The following is a 23,376-nucleotide window of genomic DNA, read 5'->3' on the forward strand; positions in this document are numbered from 1 at the left end:
AAAACATTTTGCTTTCAATAGATTTGATGGTGAATTTATTTATCATATCAATCCAATCAAATTTGATCAAGTTTTTTTTAGCTTCTTTAGAATAGCAGTGCTAAATAATCTTACGTATCAAATTAATGCTCACAGTTTGTATGATTACACCTAATAATATAAAGAGTTTATAACCTTGAATTCAAAATGTGCAATATCTACAAGTCTATGAGGCTAAGCGTTTTGTGTGTAACTGCGATTTTTACACTCGCCAAGTGCTTGCACTGTGTACTTGCAATGGGTATTAACTTGGCATTTGATGCGGGGAAGCTGAGCCGGCCATTCCTGCTTATTTTCAGTACAAACATAACTATTTAGTATGAGCTACTCAGTGTGTGTTGTGTGTGTGTGTCTGAGCATGCGGGAAAACTTTTGAATGCCGCTGAAACAGTTCGTCCAGCTCAGAAGTAGAAGTCACTTCTGTGGTATGTAGCTTCGACAAAGCTTTTTTTCAATTGTTCTAGCTCAGCACACGTTGCCGCAGCTTTTGAATCCAATAGATGGTGCAGTCATTCAATAGAACATAGAAAGAGTTCGAATTCGAATTTAGATAGCGACCACGTGATTGTTATAGTGATGTCGATTCATGTGATTAACATAATTGACTTATTGCTCAAAGATCTCATGCAGTCGCAAGAAGTTTTTGGTGGTAAATTAATCATCTTTGGGGGAGATTTTCGTCAAATATCTCCGATTGTTCCCAGAGGAATTTGTGTTTCTTCTGCAGACTTGAGCATTAAGAAGTCACCGCTTTGGATATATGCAAAACGGTTTAGTCTTAGCACCAATATGAGATCAGCCAATTTTGCTGAATACAATGAATGGCTTCTTAAATTGGGCAACGGTACACTTCGAGCTGAATCATCTCGAATCACAGATCCAGAATACTTTCGTGTTCCAGATCAATTTTTAGTTAATAGCGTTGACGAGCTAACAACTGAAATCTATGGTCAACTTGATCCAGCTTATCAAGATCAGGCAGAGGAAATGGCCAAAAAGGTCATTCTCACCACCACCAATGATTTAGCACATTTTTTCAATACAAAAATATCAAACTCATTCATTGGTGAGAATACAATTTATTACAGCATTGACAATATTGCGGAAAACCACAGCGGTTTGCAATTCAATGTTGAGTGTCTTCATGCGATGAACCCGCAAGGTTATCCTAGACACAAACTGGAATTAAAAGTTGGATCCATTATAATGTTGATCCGCAATGTTGAACCACAAAGCGGTTTGCTTAATGGTACACGTTTAGTTGTCACACAACTAAATAGACGCACCAGTAAAGCTCGCATATTGACAGGAACGCACAAAAACACGGAGGCTCTGATTCCTCGGATCATTTTCCAACAAAATGATCAAGATCCTGAGCTGCCATTCAAATTGTTGCGTAGACAATTTCCTGTGGTGTTGGGTTTTGCCCTGACAATTAATAAGTCTCAAGGGCAATCTTTCGAAAAAGTAGGTGTATAACTTCCCACACCAGTATTCCAACATGGAATGATGTATGTGGCTCTTTCCCGATGCAAAAATCCAAATAATCTTAAGATTTTTGTCGAGGAAATTGAGGAAAAGCAAGGTGCTATTTTGCTGACGGTCAACAACGATCGCAGCATCTACACCAAAAATATCGTATTCCGCCAACTTATCGATATCGATGAACAATAATAAGTATGCTGTTTGATCGATAAGTTGATGTTGGATTTACGTAACATTTTCAAAGGTGTCAGGTACAATACAAAAGTCATGGCTGACCCTGCACCTAATAAGCAAAATATAAATCCACCGTCAGGCACGAAGCGTTAAAAGTTTATAACCTTGAATTCAAAATGTGCAATGATACATATCTATGCCACATATCCGATGATTGTCTGTATCCTGACGTATCCATTTAATTATTAGGAAAAACAAATCGACGTGTGAAAAGTGAAAAATAAAGATGCATAAAATAAATTATTATTTCCAAAATATAAAACACATATTTACAAATAATATATACATTTACATATACATTTTGTTATAATTTTAGTTATTTCATCAAAAAAAGTGGAGAGAGGTGATTATTATAATTGGATGGTATTTACTCATAAATAGCTTGTATCATCATTTTCATCTTGTTCAAATTCATTGTTGTTTTTATTACTTTGCTGATCACCAATAAGTGAAGTTAAAGGTAATTGAAGCAATGGTGATTTGACCATTGAATTTTGATGATTATGATCAGTAAAATGTCGTCGATTTTTACAATAACCACCAAATTGTTCCCCATTATTTGATGTACGTGTCGAATTTGAAGAAAATTTAGTGTCCTTGTTACTGCAGCTGCCAATATGTTTGCCATGACTACTTAGGCTCTGATGATAATTAGGAGATCCAGGTTTTCGTGTGGAATAAATATGATTGCTGAAACCGTTACTCGACGATCGACGAAGCGGTAATCCACTCAGTGTATACAAAGTGGGATTTACGGCCGCATTTAAAGGTAAGATAAAAACAGCAATCCAGGCAAATATCTGTGGAGGAATTCGAACACCGAACAACGAAACGATTCCAAGCCCAATAATCGGCATCCAACAGCAGAAATCTGTCATTACAATGAACATCATACGTCGTGCCATACGATTTTGCACCTTTGTTTCGGTAGTTACAAATCTTCGACCATTTGATTTTGCTGCTTTTTGTGTTTTTCGGGCAACGATGAACATCCAAAGATAAGAGCCACATATTAATGTGAAGCTAATTAAATTAAGAACAAGAAAAACAAACACCGAATACTCCCATCCATTTGGACGTTCGTGAGTGATGTGTAAAGCAAGACAAACGCCAGAACGTCCATAAAAATTATCAAAGTATTCGACAGGTATAAGGGGTAAACCAGAAATAATGATAGCAACTAGCCATAGGGAAATGATGATCAATTTGGCATCTTTAGAACGGAGACGATAAATACGAAAGGGAAATGTTATCGTTATCAAACGATCAATAGTGATGACGATGAGGAAGAAAACGGAAATCTCCGATGATAGCGTGGAAAGAAAACCGGCAAAATGGCATAGCGAACTATGACGCCATCGTGCATCGACAATGAAATATATGCCCCTATTTGTTCAAAAAAAACCATTCAGATAAATGTACAAAAAAAACATATATAAAATATACATACCGATAGTAGGAATCGACACTGGCAATTATTAATAAATAAATGCCCATCAATAAATCACCAAGAGCCAAATTGATGATCAAAAATGAATGGACACGATTGATCGTTTTATAACGGAGACGCCATAATATGACAAACATGTTACCGATCAATGCAATAGACCCGAGACACCAGATGCAAATGCGTAAAATTGTATTAGACATGAGATCTTCACAGGAACTGAATTCATTCGGTTCAGGATAACATTGTTTTACATGTCGTACCAGACAGCAGAAATGAAATTCATCAAATGTACTACATAAATAATACATCCATTATCAGTAATTATGTTATTGAACAAAAGTTTCTACTTACATCTGTTTCAATGCATTCATTCCTTGAAATGCTTTTGAACCTACTGATTTTATCTTGTTACCACGAAGATCTCTATTGACAAAAAAAAAGATTAATTGTACATCATTATTCTATTTTCAACAATTGGTCATTGATGAAAGAATATCATTTGTTTGAGAGTTGTTCAATCGATATTATTGTTGTTTGTAAAATAAACACAAATAAATGAAAAAAAAAATCATTTCAAATCATTACATACATTGATATAACCGATGATAAACCGGAGAATACGCCATCAGGAAGCTCGTTGATTTGATTATTTGACAAATCACTTTTTTTTTATTTCGGATTCGTCAATATGATTCCGGTGTGTCAAGACATTAAGTCATTTATTATTGATTAGTAATAGTGACAATAATGATAAAATGATTGATTATCAAAGTTTCCATTAAATAAAGAAGGATAAATACGATCAGGATATATAGAATATTTTAATGGCAAAAAATAAAAGAGCGAATAGAATATTATGGAGAAAACAAAAATTTTTTGATTTTAAATTTCAATCCATTCGATATTTTTATTATGGAAAAAAAATACATACAGATTTTTCAACGAACGAAGGCCTGAAAATGAATTCTTTTGCAATGAAGTTATATGCTGATTACTTAGATCTCTGATGAACGAATTTTATTCATCATTCGTTGTTCGTATGGAGCAATTTATATATATAAAAAAATGTAAAAAAAGAATGTATAAAAAATCGAATGAATGAATGAATGAATGATCGAGAAAAAAAATAAACACCATCATTCTCGTGGGGATTTATTCCAATGATGATGTGTCAAATTTAGATTACGTACAATGTTTTCAACGATGCCAAACCACTGAATGCATGTTCACGTATCAGACGTATATGGTTTCCGTTTAAGCTTCTTTAGAAAGATTTTATTTTTATTTTTTACAAAACATTGAGCCATCCAGTGAATTTTGTAATGAGTTTTTTTAATATAAAAAAAATATATAGCAAAACGAATAGAAAGAAAAAAAAACCAATGAGAATAATTTTTCCATAAATACAAAGTTTCTTTTCTATCTAACAATATTGAATATTGAATTTGTCATTTCAAATGTGGTCGAATTCATAATCAAACCAATTGAGTTTCAAATAACTCAAATGTTAACTACTCATGAATCAAATAAAGAATTTGCCTGATTCAAATAAACAGATCGAATGTCAAGAATTCGGATGAAATCAAAATTGAATTGAACAAATGAAAAAAAAATTCGTTTCCAATCAATATGAAATATGATTATTTTTTTCTTGGTTTTAATGAAAGGTTTTCTTCTTTTTTTTTAATAATTTAGAATCTATCACTATCAATATAATAATAATAATAATTTTATTTATATAATAAAATTCCCTTTTTAGTATATTATTTGTAGTTGTCACATAACGTCATTATGGTTATATAATATAAATATTTATTCAGGCCATAATCAGCCATCTGATTAACAGACTAAATGACCAACAGACAGATAAATCAAGATGGTCAGTATACGTAATAATGTTGAGCATATTGTTGTACATTATTGCCTGAAGTAAATTGATATATTACTTATTCGAGTGGTGAGAATAAATGCCATGATGATTGGATGAAAATGTAACGGATTTTTTTCCTCTTCATTTCCTTTTTCATCATCTATTCTATAGATGTGTTGAATTATTCAATCAAATAAAAAAAAAGATGTGTGCATCGAATTTTATTTACAGAATTCAATATATATATATGAATACTATTGGTCGGATTGTTGTTGTTATCAGAAATTTTCGTTTTTTTTTTCGTTCGTGAATTATGAGAATAAATAAATAAACTGCTAGAATAAAAATAAATAGAAACTCATCAGAAATTCACTATCATTGATGATGATGATGATAAATAACATGAGCATTATCAACATAATCGACAAAAAAAAATATATATAAAAGTAACACAAATAAGTTAGCCTAAACTGGATGTTGATTATTTTCATTAATTAATATCATTATTTAGAACAATATGTTCAGTATTTATTTTTTTTTGTTTTTATTTTGTTGTCGTTGTTTCAATTTTTTTTTATTTTAAATCAATATATACGACTACTAACACTAAAATCTATCATTTATCATTTTGGCATGTCAGAATAAGAAAAAAAAATGTGAATTATATTTCTTTGCTCATAATCTCTCATGGATGATTGCACAATTCTAATAATGGAATTCGGCTCGCACGCATATAACCTCTACATGAACAACACCTAAATCGACCACAAACAATGAACAATGGACATTATTCTAGTTTTATTTTTCTTTAAATATTCACATATGGATATACTTACAATGTTCCTAAATTTGGCAGACCGGTAAATGTATACGATTCGATTGTTTCGATTAGATTCTTTCGTAAATGTCTTGATTCGAATAGTGATTATGCGTGCGTGTTTTTTTTGTGTTTATGTGTGTAGGAGTGTTTCAAGATTGAGTGAAAAAACAAAAGATCAACATATTTTGTAAGAAAGGACAAAAATGTACTTACAGAATTCTTAATTTCCATAATTTACGAAATAATCCTGGTAGAATGAATTTTATTTGATTATCACTAAGATCAATCATATGCATACGATCTAAACGATTAAACATGTTCAATGTTAGATTGAGACCCAATTGATTTCCTTTCAATATCCTTGAACCAATTTTTTTGATGATTTAATCAATAAATCAAATACAATTCAATTTCAGTTAATTAATCATTATAGAATAATTCTTACATTCGAAGAATTTGATCCTCTATGGATCCCGGTATTGTGAGCAATGAGTGTCCAGAACAATTAATTGTCGTATCGATACATTGACATAAACGGCTATCCGAACAATAGAATGCTAATGAAAAAAGATAATTTTAGTGAATCAACTAAGATGATCTCATACAAAAACAAAAATAAAAATATTGATATTAACACAAGTTACAGAATAAAAACAATCTTTTAAATAAATTTAGATTTAGTATACGATCTCACGATTTATACACTAAATTTTTCGTATTTTAATTGAAAGGAAAAGGAATATTTTTCCTCAAAATAAATGATGATCGGATTTAAAAAAAAAATAATTAGCTCATTGACAATTTGAAAAGAAACCTACAGAATAATAAAATCTTTTGACTACATTTACGATGGACCGGCCACTAAATTGGAACACAAACTAAACATATGATGTTGTTATGATTAAGAATGTTTGGATAAATTTCAACTTAATAAGTAATCGGTTTTTGTTTCCTATATCTTACTATACTAAATCAAAGAATGTTAAGATTTTTTCGGCCCAATAATCAATTTTAATTATATACTCTTACTCGAAATACAGCTAATTCTACTTTTGAAAATGACAACTAACAACCATTAAATTTATTTTACGCTAAATTCAAGTCTCAGGCCAAGTATGTTTGTTTATGGATATTTTATAAATAAACTCACGGCAAAGTTGTTCATCAGCCCAATCTGACAATACTGGGCAGTCAAGACGTTCATTACATTTGAGAGTAGAATCGACGCAAAAACTACCAGCACATTTAACACTATTTGATGGACAGGAAAAATTTCTACAGCCATTCAAATTTGAACGATCGGCACAAATTTTTCGTGGATCTGATGTGAGCAAACAACGAAATTCTGCCGATATACATTGGCCATTATCACAGCGAAATTGTGTTTGATAATCACAGTCGTTTGAAGATGATTGAGAAGTAGAAGATGTATTACAATTCTGTTCGTCCGAATGATCAAGACAATCGTTGAAATAATCACACCATGAAGATGCTGGTATACATTGCCCCGAATGACAACGACGATGTGTTATTGGACATGAATGATTTCGACAGCCAATCTCATCGCTTTTATCATAACAATCAAATTTAGAATTACAACGTTTTTGTTGATCAATACATTGTCCATTCAGACATTGATATTCATTTGAACTGCAAGGTTTTGTGTCTAATTTTTAAGATATAGAATGACAGAATGCATTAATATGATTGAAATCATATTATAAATGAAAAACGCTGACAGGGTATACAGACCACAGTTCAATTCATCAAAGCCATCAAAACATTCTTGGATATGATTACAATGGACAGATTTAGGAAGGCAACGATGTTCGACAGGGCACCAAAAATGATCATTCATTTTCAAACAGCTTTGTTCTGTGTAACCTGAGAAAAAAAGAGATGTTTTTCACTGATTAGATTTTCATCATCTGAAATGCAGAAAATAAATCATAGGATTCTGTATCTAATTACCGATCCAGTATAGATACAGAAGAGCAATATGAAAAAAATTACTCACCACCAAAAGGGCAACCATATTCATCATCGAATAATCTCGGACAATCATTATATCCATTGCAGACATATTGTTTATTTAAACAACGGTCAATGTATTGGTCATCATCCGATAATGAGCAGCTGATGGTTGTTGTACGCGAACAATAAGTGACCCCTAAACAAATTCAATTATTAAATGAATCCAACGTTATTAGCTAGACACCAATATCTTCTTACCATCAATTTTTGTATAATATTCATCACAATCAAGTTCATCCTCACAATGGGTAGCACAATCACAAATGGTATCACAACGATTTCCCATCGGAATGCATCTGCTATTCGTACAACGGAATTCATTTGGTTGGCATTGTTCTCGGCCTTGAATAATCCAATAATCATCATCATCATCATCATCATAATTTTTAGCAAGAAAACAAAAAAAATCCAAAATATAATAATCCACATTTGACAAATATTCTAAGCATTGCGTATGGTTTGTGTAGTTTCATTTTCATTGCAAAAAAAAACAATTGATAATTAACGGCGATGGTTTTAATTCTGTTTTTTTTTTATCACATATGGCACACTTTGATATTATTGTAATTTCACTGTAAACATACATAAAATACGTAATCATCATTAATTTGACCAAATTCCCAAGCTAGTTTGTCAATTGCATTTTTTATATGATATTTCAATGAAAAGATGAAAATTCGAAATGTAAAATTCTAGAATCTAGATATAACAATTTTTTCCATTATATCACTTTTATTATTCATTCCAATGATGAGATTTCAATTTTATCTTCTATGGGAGTGTCAGAAAGGAGATGGGGACTGTTCTGTATATGATTATTATTGTAATGTTATTGCGATCCCAGAATTCACTTTCAAATTATGTGCCGAATTCTTGTACAAAGTTTTTTTTTATTTTGCATTTTTTCGTTTTGACTTGCAAACAAAAATGCAAAAAAAATTATTATAATTCAGGCCAACAACAATATTCCACTTTTTCTTAATATATTCAGAATTTTTCGTGTATTGTGAAATTAGGGTGGATTATTGCCTAAAAAAAATGACAAGAAAAATTCGGTTCTGTTCAAAATATTTTGAATATCATGGTAAATGCTTAACGTAACATGATTTTTCGAATATAATCTTTGATAGTAATAAAAATTAAAATTCATTATTCATCATCATTCACATCTGTTAAGATTAAATTGATCTTGCAACAAAATTAGAGAAATAAATACAATCGCAAATCGCAAATAAAACACAATCAATATGTATGGAATATAAAATCATTGTTATAGTAATCAATTAATGTCATTGTTGTTTCATATGTCAAGAATATAGTACTCAATCTACAGTACATCATCATCGTTATGATGCAAGAAAGAAGAAAAAAACAATCATCAGCATTGACATTGGCAATGTACAACGGTAGTGGTTTTTTTTCATTTATGGAACAAGGATTTTTGATAACTAAAAGTGAGAAATACAAGTGTGATCAAATCTGTCATCAATGATGGATATAGCATACATATATCAACATCATAACATTATCATCATCACCATCAACGTATCGATAACAATAATGATGGAATGTCAACAGATCTATTGCAGATCTATTCAAGTGGTTTACTAACACACACACACACAAAAAGAGGGAATTTTGTTTGAGTCAAGTATCATTACCTACAACGCGCATTCCGGGAGTTTTTGACATAACGCGGATTTATGGATCATTTTTATCAGAAGAATTACCATGGAGCCTGATTAGTAGTTTCAATCAATCATCAACATCAATTTTTATTAATAACAGAAACAAAATTAACGTTTTCTAAAATCAAAACTTTTTTTGTTGCTCTCATTACGTGTATGAAACTAATGGTAAGGATTGTGTCTAAACATTGTTCAAATTTAAAATTTTGTTTAAATAAATTCATCTAGTTTGAAAATAAACAAACAACAGAAAAAACCGACTAACAATCATATATTATTAACTAATTATAAACATTGTAAAAGTGATTAATTAACACATCACGAACAACCAGAAAAAAAATGGAAACAACCGAAACAAAGACAAAAAAATGGCGTGAATCAGATGGAACTGAAGTAATTGAAACAACAACTATACGTAGAATTCGTCCAGCAAATGCAACTATGAGCACTGGAAGTAGTGGTGGTTCGGGTAATAGTGGTGGTTTTAGTTCAGGCCTGAAGCAATTATTACACATTCCATCATCCAAGAATAATACGAATGATTCCTCCAAAGACAATTATGACCGTAATCAATTCGAGAAAGATTCATTGAATCGACATAATCATTATCGAGCTAAGCATGGTGTACCTAATTTGGTATTATCTAAACAGGTAAGTACAATGGATCAAAATAGATATTATTAATCAGTGGATAAACCATAAAAAAGCTTTGTCAATATGCTCAAGAATGGGCCAATCATCTTGCTAAAAATAATTCAATGCAACATCGACCGGATAAGAAATATGGAGAAAATATCTTCATGAAAGGCGGTACCAATGTCACAATTCATGGTGAGATTTTATTGCCAATATAAAATACATTGTTCTAATAAACTAGAATTTTTTCTTCAATAGGAAATGATGCCGTCGATGCATGGTATGATGAGATTCATAAATATAATTTTAATTCGCCGGGTTTCAAATCGGGTATCGGACATTTTACTCAAGTTGTTTGGCGTAAATCAAAACAATTGGGCATTGCATATGCTAAACAAGGTTCCTCAATCTTTGTGGTAGCCAACTATGATCCACCCGGTAATTATCAAGGAGAATTCAACGAAAATGTACCACGACCAAAATGAATGAAAAAAAATTGAAAAAGATAAATATGATAATGATAAAATGCTATAATCTTTGATATTCGTTGCCTAAATTACTAAGGCTATTAGAAATAATCAAGAAAAATACAAATAAAAATCAGAATGAAAAAAATTTTCATCCAATTTGCCAACCGATTTAATAGTCAGCCTATTTGTAAACAAAACAAAACAAAAAATAAAATGAAAAAATATCGTTTATTCTGGGCGTTTGCATTTTCTTTCTCCACATTATTGAATGACTGGTGAATTGAACAGAGATTGATCGGAAATGTTTTTAATACCAGCAAAAAATGTATGATTTGGACAAGTAAAAATAACAATAACTATGGCATTATATATTTGTGGTTTGAACATATTCAGAATGAACAGACTGAAAATCATCAATAATTAATTTAAATTGAAGAATAATGTCGCAAGCAATGCTATTATCAAAAGACTGTCGATTAGATTAGGTTAGAAATTCTCATATATTCCATTATTCATTAGTGACAGATAATGATGATAATAAATGCCCATCAAGCAAACCAAAAACAAAACAATAATATGAATGAAATTTAATGATAGAGATAATATTGTGGCATAATGTGAATGATAAAAACCAGAATGTATTATTGATGTATATACAATTAAATGAGCTGAGAGAATCATCTAACATTAAAATTGGATGATTATGTTTGTCATTAAAGTGATAATAACAAAAGAAAAAAAAATATTAGCTACTTACATCCAAGTTCATCTTCATGAAACATTGAACAATCTGGTTGTCCATCACACCAAAGACTACGATGTACACGTATACCGGTCTGGTTGCATGTGACAAAATCTTTGTTTTGTTTCATTATCAAAAAAAAAAAAAATAAAAATAAAAAATAAAATCGATAAAAAAAGAAGGGATAAAATGCTTGAACATACCCATAGGATTGCATTGTTTCTCATCACTACCATCGATACAATCATTTTGGCCATTACATACACCATACGCTTGAATACATTGGCCATTATCGCATTTATATTCACCAAACCAACAGGCACGATGAGCTGAAAAGTGAAATAATAATATAAATCTCATTTAATTTGTTCATTTACCATCAAATAAATGTGAATATTATATGAATGAATACGAATGAATTTGAAACAAGAAAACCGGTCGTTTCAAAAAATCGACCAAGCGAATTCGTTATTATTATTGTTTTTTTTGTAGATCATTTTTTGGAACAAATATGATCTACAAAAAACTTTGTACATGAATGAACAATTTGCAGTGATAAAATATAGCTTTCGAACATGAAAACAAATTTTTATTCGCTTATGTTCATCATGTATATATACATAAAAGTCTAGCAAAACATTAAAGTTGATTGGATAAACACATTGTATTTTAATCCCGTGAGAAAGTGGTGGGTGAAAAAAAAATAAAAGATAAAATTGAAACATTCCATGATGATTCTGTTGTTGTCCGCATCAACATTTTTAATTAAAAACCAAAATTAAAGAGGATAAAAACCCATATTATGATGAGAGGATTAATCATGCTGCCATAACCATGGTTGTGTTGCGTCATAATCATCATCAAGATGAGGAAAAAAAATCTATAAAAAAATTCCCTAGAGTAAATTGTTTTAGATTGAATTGTTTTCCTGTTTGGAACTTTTCCTTTGTGCTCAAAATCATATGCTGAAAATGAACTATAGTTTCGATCTTGGAATAGTGGTAAAGTGCATTTTTTCAAAATAACCCAATTTTCTATTTTTGAAATAGGCGATAATGAAAGGCCAAAGCCATTGTGTCAAGTCCATTTGCTAGAAGATTTATTTTGAATTCCGTTTCTACCATCATTCTCATTATTAGTGAGTGTGAATCAAAAGAGAGAAATTTCATTTTAATGATGATGATGATGATGACTGTCAAAAAGAATTAGTTTGCATGTTAAGAAAAACAAAAATCAATAAATTGATTTGAATAAAAACAAAATTTCAACACTTCCTTTTGCCATAAAAATTAAATGAAAAATAAAAAGAGTTCCAAAAAATTTAAGGAAATAGTTTTTAATCCATTTATTTTCCTTGAAATCATATTCCATTCACATTAATATTCGTTGTTAATTGTCTAACTGACTTTGAGAAATAAAAACCGTTGTTGTTGTTCCTGATTAATGTTTGGGATTATTTTCGAAAATGATCGTCATACATATTCACAGACACACATACACACAAACACACGGAAATAGATTATACACAAAAATGAGAACCAATACAGAGAGAAAATACATTTTAAACATATTAATGAATCAAAAATTATACTTACTACATGCTTCTTCATCCGAATTATCTCCACAATTGTCTTGAAAATCGCATACATTTTCCGTTGGTATGCAAAAATGGTTGTTACATTTGAAATGTGTTTCAGGGCAAACATACGTTTCTAATACAACAATATGAGACAAAAAAAAATAATGATAAATGGCTTTTATTTGAAGAAGATATGGAAATGAAAATATCAACACAACACAACCGATACAAACAAAATAATAATGAACAGTTGTTTTCGTCATTTGATGGTCAAATATATGAACCACACACAGGAATACATTACATCTTTCTGCTAAAAATAGCCTATAGGGTATATAATATCTAGTATGGGAAAAAAGCCAACTGATGATAGTAATGTAAATGATCCAGGAATTGGGTAAAACAAAACAAAAAAGATCAAAAAAAGGTATTCGATAAAAAGAGATAGGTAATTTGCTAAGCAATCCGAAAATGGATTCGGGAGTTTATTCGCAAATATTTTCATTTTTTTATTTTTTTTTTTTTTTTTTGCTTTCAGATATTATGGTTTCCATCGAATCCAACTCACCAAGCTGCATGTAATGAGAATAAAATGGATTGGAATTGAATTTTTTTTTTTTTGCTGGGTATATATTCCATTTGAGTAAATGGTTGTCCATAAAAGAAACTAATACATCGAATTTCAAATCGATCAATCACGCAAACTATAAAGAAAGTATTTTCAATTTTCATCATATGATATGATATTCTTTTTTGCTTGCTATTTTCGAGAACATTTTTTGCTTTTATTCACTTTTACGCATTTGATTTTGATGATAAAAAATGTTTTATCTGATGACTGTGTGATGAACGATTATATCGATTGAAAAATAACATAAAATCAAAATAAAATTGAATTTTCACTATAAACGATTGATACATACCACAATTATTTTCATCGCCACCATCTTGACAATCGATTTTTGTATCACAACGTATCAGCAATGAATCAATGCATGTTTGATTACATTCAAATTCATGTTCCATACAACCTATTTTTATTTAAAAAAAATATAAAATCAAAATCAATATCAGTTATGTTTCAGGTGTACAAAAAAGATGACAAGTCAGTGATGGCTTATTCACTTTAATCATGAAAATACATAAATTCGTACATAACCAAGAAATTTATTTTAAGCAATCATTACAGAATGCATAATTCATAGAAAATCTTGTTCAAAAAACGGCCAATTAAAATGCTAAGAAAAAAATTGTACATGAACAATTTTTCTTCTTTTTTTTCTTGGCTTGAAATCTTATTATATTCTATATGTTCATAACTTCCAATCGAATGGCGAGAACAAAAAGCTTAAAAATACTTAAACTAAGAGCTTTTGATTTGTTTCATCATCAAAATCATATTTTAAAGGCTGTTGCTTAATTTTTTTTTATATTTAACCCTTTGCACTCGGCATCAAACCGAAAGTTACATATATCTTATGTTGTGCATGCGCTTATGAATTCGAAGCTGTTTTATGACAAAAATGTACAATGAAAGATCATATTATTGGAGCCATGAAAGGTCATCGAGAATATATGAATTTATAGAATGGCGAGAACACAAAAAACAATGGAAATGAGAGAAATGATTTAGATTTTAATGCTTTCACGGAAAATAGTAATCATAATCATTGGGTGGAGAATACACTGAAAAAGTTTCCAATTAAAATGAATGAATAAATTTCTCCAATTTCACAACTGATTCGTCAACAGTTTAAGCAAACAGGTAACAAGAATCACATTTTCATTATTGAACAAAATAACGATAATTCCAAAATATTCGAGCGAATTACTTGTTAATGTTTGGTAAATAATGATTATAAATAAATCGATAAATTCAGAGCTTAATTTTTTTTATATTTAAGAAATTGTTATGATAATTTGGAAAACTTGCTCGATTTGCTCTGATTAGTCTGATGATGATAAGAATTGTGGTACAATTTCTACCATATATAATGATTAACAAAAAAAAACAAGGAAAAATAAAAGTTTTATCTAAGAGGAAAAAAAACTTATCGATGTCAAATGTCTGAAAATAGTTATATTGCACAAAAGAGAAAAATTGAAATGATGAATTCATTTATTTATTCATGAATAATTTAAACAAATCATCATCATTCATGTTGAGAATGGAATCATTCCACATAAAATACATTCATAGAATCATTATCAGAATTTGATTCTGAAGAGGAAAAGCTTTTATTTTTCTCTATTTGCTAACCTGTAAAACAATGCAATTAAATGTGCTCATCGAATTATAAGTATAAAAAAACATACACATACGCACACGAATTCTGAGAAAATGTGAAAGGAAAATATTTAATTCTGTTTTCTCAATGTCAAAAATATCAAATCGATTCATTTGTCTGAAAATTTATATGTCGTGCCATCGAATCGATTGATCGGATTAGAAAATTGTAAGCAGGAAGAGTAAGAGTGAATTTTATTATTTAATAACATTAAACCATCAACAATGATGGTGATGTTAATAAAAAATGGTTTGTTGTTTTTTGTTTTTGTTTTCATTGAATTATATTTAAAAAAAAACAAGTAAACATTTAGAAAATAAAATTATGAAAATTATAGACAATCATCAATTTCATCGATAGATAAAATGAAATCGATTGAGAATTAGTTTGATGCTTACTACAAATAATTACATTTCATGAACAAACATTGAATAAATTCAGAAAATGTCCAAAAAAAATAATAATTCGATGTGAAATAGTTTAGTTTTAATAATGCAATCAATTTTTTTCTCAACATTGAATCGAAAAAGTTTTCAATAAACTTGTAGGAATTCAATAATCAACCATTATTGTTTCTAAGAATCTATAGGGATTGGATTTTTTTTTCTTTTCTCAACTCTAAATTGAATTAAAAAAAAAGAACAAGAAAATTCATTTATTTGATCTTTATCAAGAATGGCAAACAAAAAAAAACTTATAACAAAAGCTTAATTGATTATTATGGCTTGAAAGAGCCGCGATTGATTTAAAGCTTTTAGGCTCAATTAAATTCGAAAAAAACCAGATCCAAAATCTGTTGAAGAGGGAGGGAATTCATCATTCTCTCGTAATTCTTGTAATTTAAAACAAACAAAAACAAAATGTAGCTAGTGATTTAAAAATACAAAAATCATCCATTAGTATTAATTTCTATTTTTATCTTGATTAATCTAAATAATGATGAATTTCAATTGAAAACTGGTGATGATTTTTTATGCTGCATAACTTCAAAAAAAAAAAAAAAAAAATACATACCGCACATTTCGATACTTTCATCGAAACCATTTGGACAATCGGAAACACCGTTACATTTGGTGTCTAAATAGAAACACGAATCATCGTAATCATCTTTACCGCAGGTAATGATTTCACGTTGTTGCAAACGCTGTTGTTCACTGTTTTGTTGATGAACATGATTATGGTGTGAATGAAAATGATTATGGCTATGTCGATGAAAATGTTCAGTAGTTGTAATCAAAGTGGCTTGATTATGCTGTAAATAATAATAATTATGATCATTCTTAACATTAGGTTGCCATCGTTGTTTCAGTTGTTGTCGCATCAATTCACATAGATTAACATGTAATTCATCTGAATGCGTTTCATCCGAATTACCATCATCATCCGAATTACTAACGATATTCATTTTATTGATTATTGAATCATCTTGTTTGGTGCGATTTTTGATAAATCTTGTATTACTATAATCATTTAAATGAGAATCATCGTAATGTTGAATAATGGAAATGTTATTATCATTCTTTGTATCAATGGTCGACATTGCAAATGTCATCATATTGGTCATGATTAACATAATGGACAATACAAAACATGTGTGATAAAAAGATCGATGACTTAGATGAGCAAAATAGATTTGATAACTTTTCACTGAATTAAGTAGCCATTGATATTGATAAATATGGTGATGAATTGTTGTATAGCAATAATAATAACAATATCGGCAGCAATCGATAAGATAAATCACAGAAAATTGTAGTAATAAATCTATAATATTGTGAATAGAATAAGTAATAAATAATATTAATAAAAACAAATTACAATTTGTCGTTTAATTTTGATGTTAAGAAAATTGATCATTAACAAATGTGAAAATCAATTATCGTAAAATGAAAACAAAAAAAATGTTGAAAGATTATTGATTATTACACTTGAAAAGATATAAATTGATAAAAAATGGAGCCTTTCAAAAAAAAGAGAGAAACAATTCTTTTTATTTGTGACAAATAAGATTTTTTTTATGATCATTATTGTTTTTTTTCTAATACATAACGTACAACTAAAAAAAAAGAACATAAGAACATAATGTTGGAATCATTTGAATCATCAAAATTTCAACATTGTATCATACTGTAAGAGCACTTTGTACATTGTATTCAATCTCTAACAATATCTAAACAAGGTTAACAAAAAAAACAAGGAAAAATAAAAGTTTTATCTAAGAGGAAAAAAAACTTATCGTTCCAAGGTTACGAGAAAATTGTCAAATGTCTGAAAATAGAGTCATCATTTTTTTTCTTTTGCAGAAAGAATCCAATCAAATTGATAATGGGAATCTTATATTTTGTGAACAAAATTTTGATACATAAAATAGTAGAAAAGAATGAATTTTCAAATCATATCACAGAAATGTGTAAATTCACACTCGAATAAACATCAAGATCGATAATGATAAAAGAAAATCTATATCTAAAAATAATTCGCATCATCATTACATATGGCTGTGTTAAATATTTGATTTGCTCGTTATACTGGAGGCAAGTTTTTTTCATGTCATCTAGTACATGATTACAAGAATATCCTCAAAACGACAATACTAAGAACATAAAGAAGTAAAAGTAAAAAATAAAATGTAAAAGGAAAGTTTTAACAAAAAAAAAAATTGAAAAAAAATTTCACCTGATAAAAGTTGAAGAATATAAATCATATTTTTTTCATCATCATCATATAGATTTAGATAAAAAAGATGATGTTAATAATAAAACAAATTACGATGAGTGAAAAAATTCTTGTGAAGCGGCTGCTACTATTATATGTTTCTATAATATTCTTGATCGGACCGATAAATATAATTTTTGTTCCAATCAACTAGAATTCTATCACGCATATCACACATATAAATACTGAAAACATTATGGTGACAGAATTGGTAAACATAAAAAATGGGTACATATGCTATGGATGTATTATGCGATAGATGAAAGTACATAGATAGAATAGAGAAAATCTCATCAATTTTGCAGTTCTATCGCAAGAATATGAAAAAATAGAAAATCGAAGTTTTCTTCTGACGTCATTTTTTTATTCTTTTTTTCTTTTTTTTTATATTTTGAACAAAAAACTATTTATAAACAGCACCAGAGATGGAGCATATACTTGTGTATTGAAAAAAAACTATGTTTAAAATGGATTTTTTTTTTGTATTTTTCAAATTTATGAATTATAAAATCACAATTACAAGTACAAAATACATGTGTAATTGTACTTGCTTGTAAATGAAAAAAAACGTATAGGATTAAAACATATATATATATGACAATGATGATCCACGTGGAAAAAAATTAGATTGCTTCTAATTAAATTGTTTTCATTTTGTTCTCATTTTTTTTGTCTTTAATTAATATTTTTTCATTTTGTGATTGTTGCAACAACATTTATTAAGATTTATTTCAATCTAATTTTGGGAACAAATTCAATATAGTGTTATTTGATTATCGACAAAAACAAATGAAAATGAATAATATAGAAAAAAAACAAATAGACACATTGGATTGGATAAGTAAAATTGATAAAAATTTGTAGTTTGAATTGAAAAAAGCATAAATTCTATAGAATCATTAAACACACGTTTATTTTTAAAAGCGTTGAGAAATTTTTTTTCTTGATATTTTGGTTATTTTCTCATCAATTTTGATCTACTGTGGAACAAAAAAAAATCGTCATTAACTAGAATAAAAAGTTGAAAATTTAAGCTTTAAAATTTCATCTTTTTTTTCTCAATGTTAAAATTTTTTTTTAAAAAGAATTTCAAGTCATTAAATTCAGGTTTACTGATCGATCGATTTAATGTCTGTTGATGATGATCGATGATTGTCAAGTCTTTTTAGCAATCAATTAATATATCATTCGTTTTGGTGTGAAAAATATTGTGTATATTGGTATAAGTATGAAAAAAAGTGAGAAAAAAAAATAAATCTAAAAGAACCATTAGCCATCAAATTGCAATTCATATTAATAAACTTACAATATATACTATATCATAATGATCACCATTATCATATATAAAAGAATGAATTTAAAAATTGTCGATCCTTTTTTTGTCCAATTGAATTGTATCGAATAGAATCGATCGACCAATCGATATAGGGTTCATGCGAAAACGAATTGTCCTAGAACAAAAAACAACTTGGGATCAAATGAAGAAAAAAGAATCAAACAACCGATCAATCATCAGAATTTTTCCAGTGAATATTCATTGAATATTCAATTGTTTTTTCTCTCCATTTTCCTTTCAAGCGTTTATTCTTGATTGCTTCAAACAACAAAATGAGAATGAAAATTAAGCAAAAAGATACACACAGCTATAATGGAGACCGATGGCTATAATAAATTCTTTCAATATTTTTTCATCTGTAAAAAAAAATTCCAGATGTACTATTCATTAAAGAGAATTGAGCAATTCCTTACTATGCACAAAAAAGACTGCAATAGTTTCAAATGAATTTGAACAGAGAAGAAGAAAAAACATACAAATGGTATGATGATGGCACACAACAAGCAGAGATTTAAATACAGAATAAAAATTGACATTAGTATGCGTTGGATACCATCTTTCATTGTGCAAATACGAAATATTATTTTCCACAGAATTTTGTTCGTTGTTTGAATGTCAATTTTATTAACAAGATGAAAATATGTACAAACACGATATGATCATCTATTATTAGTAAGCATTTGTAGAATTGTAAATCTATGGTTTCAAGTTCAAAAAGCCAAAAAAAAACAACAGACCAACAATTGAAAAAGCTCTGTTTTTCATACCATAATAATACAGAAAACGTAACTAAAAAAAAAACAAAATGATCTCTTATGTGTAATTCGAATACGAATCAAATCAAAACAAAATAAAATGAAAACAAGTAGAAAGAAAATCAAATTCTATGCACGAATGTCTGTGAAGCATATAATTAGTTGGTAAATAAACGTGCAAAAAAAAATTGAAAAAAATAATTCTGGTAAAGAAGATTAAAAATAATTAAATCAAAGAATTGAGAAAAAAAAACAAAAATGGGCTAGCATCATTAGCTCAAAAAATTTGTTTTGCTTTGTTTTTTTTTCTATAAAATTTTTGAAAAAATCGATGGAAAGCAAAACGATTAACAATAATCGATAATGACATAATCGATAATGATGGTAAAACTGACATACACACACACCACCACATTGAATTCGAATGTTGACATCAGAAAAAAAAATCGAAAAAAATGGAATGAAAAGAGGATTGCATCAAAACAAAATGTCATCAAAGAAAATGATAATCTTATTAATTTGTAGACAAAACAAACAAACATTTAATCGTTAAAACAAAATGAAAAAAAAATAAGAAAAAGAAAGTTGAATCAGATCCAATTTCAATGATTTCAAACATCAGTCATGTCGTAAGCAGACAATCGTTGTATAAATATAAGTCAAGTGGTTTCATCGTTTACAGGAATGGATTTACAGTTTTTGTTCTATTTTGTTCCGAATTTTTTTGTTTCCTTCTCCAGTTTTTTTTTCAAATTCCTTTTTTTCCATTAATTTGACCAATGTTAAAAGCGTTTTAGTGATCATGTTCTCATTTATATATCATGTGATAGCAATTACTTTATAGATTATAAAACTTACCAAAATTTGTTCGAAACTTTGACCATGTGAATGAACAAGTCTTCTCATGAAATGGCTGTAAATAATCGAGATAGTGAAATTTATTGAAGCAAAAAAATTTTTGAAAAATTTCAACAACAACAACAACATAAACAACTATGTTAATGACGATGACAAAAACATTTCGATTATTCGTTAGTTTCAGTAACTGAAAAACAGGTATAAATTCCAAAGTCCATGTACAAAAAAATAAAGAAAACAACAACAACAACAAGGACATCGAAATGGACAAGGCACATGAAAAAGGACTGTCCAGATATCTATGGTTTGAATCATGTAATATTTGTTTGTTGTTATTGTTGATAGTGATGCAAAAAGCTTTGATGATGACGATACAAATACATGATGATGATGTAATAACAAGAATGATAGCCAAAAGAAAATCAATCATTCGGTAATAATAAACGAAAAAAATGAATATTGAAAATGAAATGAAAAAAATAAACGAAACAAACATAGAAAACAATGTAGAAAAAGAGAACCATACAAATGAACGACGAAAATAACAATGAAAACATGAAGGAAAAAAGGTACAAAGAAAAAATAATGGCAGATGGACAACGAACAAAATCTTTTTAGACACGGCAAATAAATCATGATGATAATGGTGGCTGTTGATAATCATATTATTATTATATTGAATGTTATGGTAATCATTATAATAACTGTAACAACAATTGAAAACGTGGGAAAATATTTGTTCAATACTATTCATTGATAATGGATTTGATTTGTTTACATTAATTATGATGGCCATTTTGACCAATGAATGAAAATTATATTTTTTTGTTGACACATGAATATTCATAAAAAATAAATAAGTTATATTGAAATATGAAAATTATGAAAGAATTAAAGTATCCATTATCATTGAAAACAAAAAAATGCTATCTATAAATGAAGATAATACGAAACAACAGAAAAAATTGGCAAAGAAATTTGTCGTCTCACGCCGATGAGATCAAATAAACAACTGAAAGCAAAGAAGAAAAAAAAAGAATTCTCCATTTTAAAGACGACGACGACGACTACCCAACCATCGACCATCATCATCATTGATGAGATCATGAAGACATGCATGCTTCTGCGCAATGATTGAATCAGCTAAAAAAAAATCTTGGTTACTTTTTGTTCAATATATATAAAGGCATCATATTTTGGTGGCAATTTATTTAGCTTGCTTACGCAACCTTGTAATCTTACATCATCATTTTTATGGATGTAATGACAACAAAAAAAATTGATGATGAAATTGATAGTAAGAATAATAACACAAAAAAAATTCCATCAGTTCATTTAAACATTATTTCAAAGTGTAAAACACTTAAAGAAAAAATAAATATAATGACAGGGGTTTATATTTTAGTCAAAGTTCTTCGATAAACTGTATATTATATGTCCGTAGGTTACATTCTGTATGTAAAAAGAAAGAAAAAAAAAGAATACAACTTGTAAAACATGCAAGAAACCTAGAATTATATAACAAAAGCAATAAGGCTATTTTACAACGCGTTTCACACTCAGACACACACACACACAAATAGACATAAATCTGACAAGCAAGCATGTAGTTGAAAAAAAAATCTTAAAGATATTGGTCTAATTTGAAGAAAATGGTGAGCAAATAAAAATAATGATAATAACAAACTGTGAAACAAAAAAAAAGAAAGTGTTTGAAACGAAAATTCTTTCAAAGCAAATACAATTCGGACATCACCTGTAATGTTTTATTTTTTCAAAGAATTAATACAGTCGAGTTTACATTTAAGGGACATTTTTGCATATAACGATAGTGGCACAAAACAGCACGAAAAAGAGAAGAATTCAAACAATGATTTCAATAGTATAAAAGTGAGACTAAATGGTTAGTTGCACTTGTGATGACTTGTTATTGGTAGTACAATGAAAGGCAGGAAAAAAAAGACCATTGACACAAACACATAACGGGACAAACTTTGATATTATCCAAATTAAATCTTGTATATAAGTACTAATACAACAACATGAACAGAACGTGAAGAAAAGAAAAACAAAACAAATCGAATGATCATATCAAGTGGTTGACGACAATGAGATGATAGAATAATACTTTTGTTTTTGGTTTCAGGCAAACATTTATATATGTAGATGAAAGATTTGAATTGAGGTTTTTTACCGGGAAACGAATGCTCGTTTGTATTAGTGTGTGTGTGTATTCGATACGAGAAAAAAGTTACAATTTAGTGATAGATAAGTAAGTAGTTTTATAAACGGCAAACATTGTTAAATGTGGAAATGAATTGAATTTAATTATTCAATCTATAAAATGTTGGTTTTACTTGAAAACATTTGATGAACA

At 28.8% G+C, this 23,376-nt stretch overlaps 3 protein-coding genes across 3 annotated transcripts; 2 read left to right on the plus strand and 1 right to left on the minus strand.

Annotated features, from left to right (window-relative positions):
• Nucleotides 1–6: 6 nt before the first annotated feature.
• Nucleotides 7–23,125, minus strand: LOC124494598 (G-protein coupled receptor GRL101). Its single transcript, XM_075729261.1, has 20 exons — nt 22,756–23,125; nt 16,350–17,099; nt 13,971–14,078; nt 13,064–13,180; nt 11,672–11,797; nt 11,484–11,582; nt 8,131–8,274; nt 7,916–8,068; nt 7,651–7,782; nt 7,049–7,564; nt 6,344–6,455; nt 6,112–6,258; nt 5,915–5,986; nt 4,399–4,470; nt 4,140–4,211; nt 3,798–3,869; nt 3,560–3,631; nt 3,209–3,499; nt 1,889–3,144; nt 7–197 (listed from the first exon to the last, which is right to left on the minus strand). The coding sequence occupies exons 2-19, from the start codon at nt 16,906–16,908 to the stop codon at nt 2,130–2,132; spliced, it is 3,879 nt and encodes a 1,292-aa protein (XP_075585376.1). The 5' UTR covers nt 16,909–17,099; nt 22,756–23,125; the 3' UTR covers nt 7–197; nt 1,889–2,129.
• On the plus strand, nt 616–1,518 carry LOC142597372 (ATP-dependent DNA helicase PIF1-like). The gene has a single exon (XM_075729102.1). The coding sequence runs from the start codon at nt 616–618 to the stop codon at nt 1,516–1,518; it is 903 nt and encodes a 300-aa protein (XP_075585217.1).
• LOC124494605 (Golgi-associated plant pathogenesis-related protein 1) lies at nt 9,628–10,957 on the plus strand. Its single transcript, XM_047057812.2, has 4 exons — nt 9,628–9,788; nt 9,849–10,271; nt 10,328–10,451; nt 10,515–10,957. Exons 2-4 carry the CDS (start codon nt 9,960–9,962, stop codon nt 10,739–10,741), a joined length of 663 nt encoding a protein of 220 aa, XP_046913768.1. The 5' UTR covers nt 9,628–9,788; nt 9,849–9,959; the 3' UTR covers nt 10,742–10,957.
• Nucleotides 23,126–23,376: the final 251 nt, after the last annotated feature.

The sequence above is a fragment of the Dermatophagoides farinae genome, chromosome 3 (assembly GCF_024713945.1).
Source record: "Dermatophagoides farinae isolate YC_2012a chromosome 3, ASM2471394v1, whole genome shotgun sequence".
NCBI lineage: Eukaryota > Metazoa > Arthropoda > Arachnida > Sarcoptiformes > Pyroglyphidae > Dermatophagoides > Dermatophagoides farinae.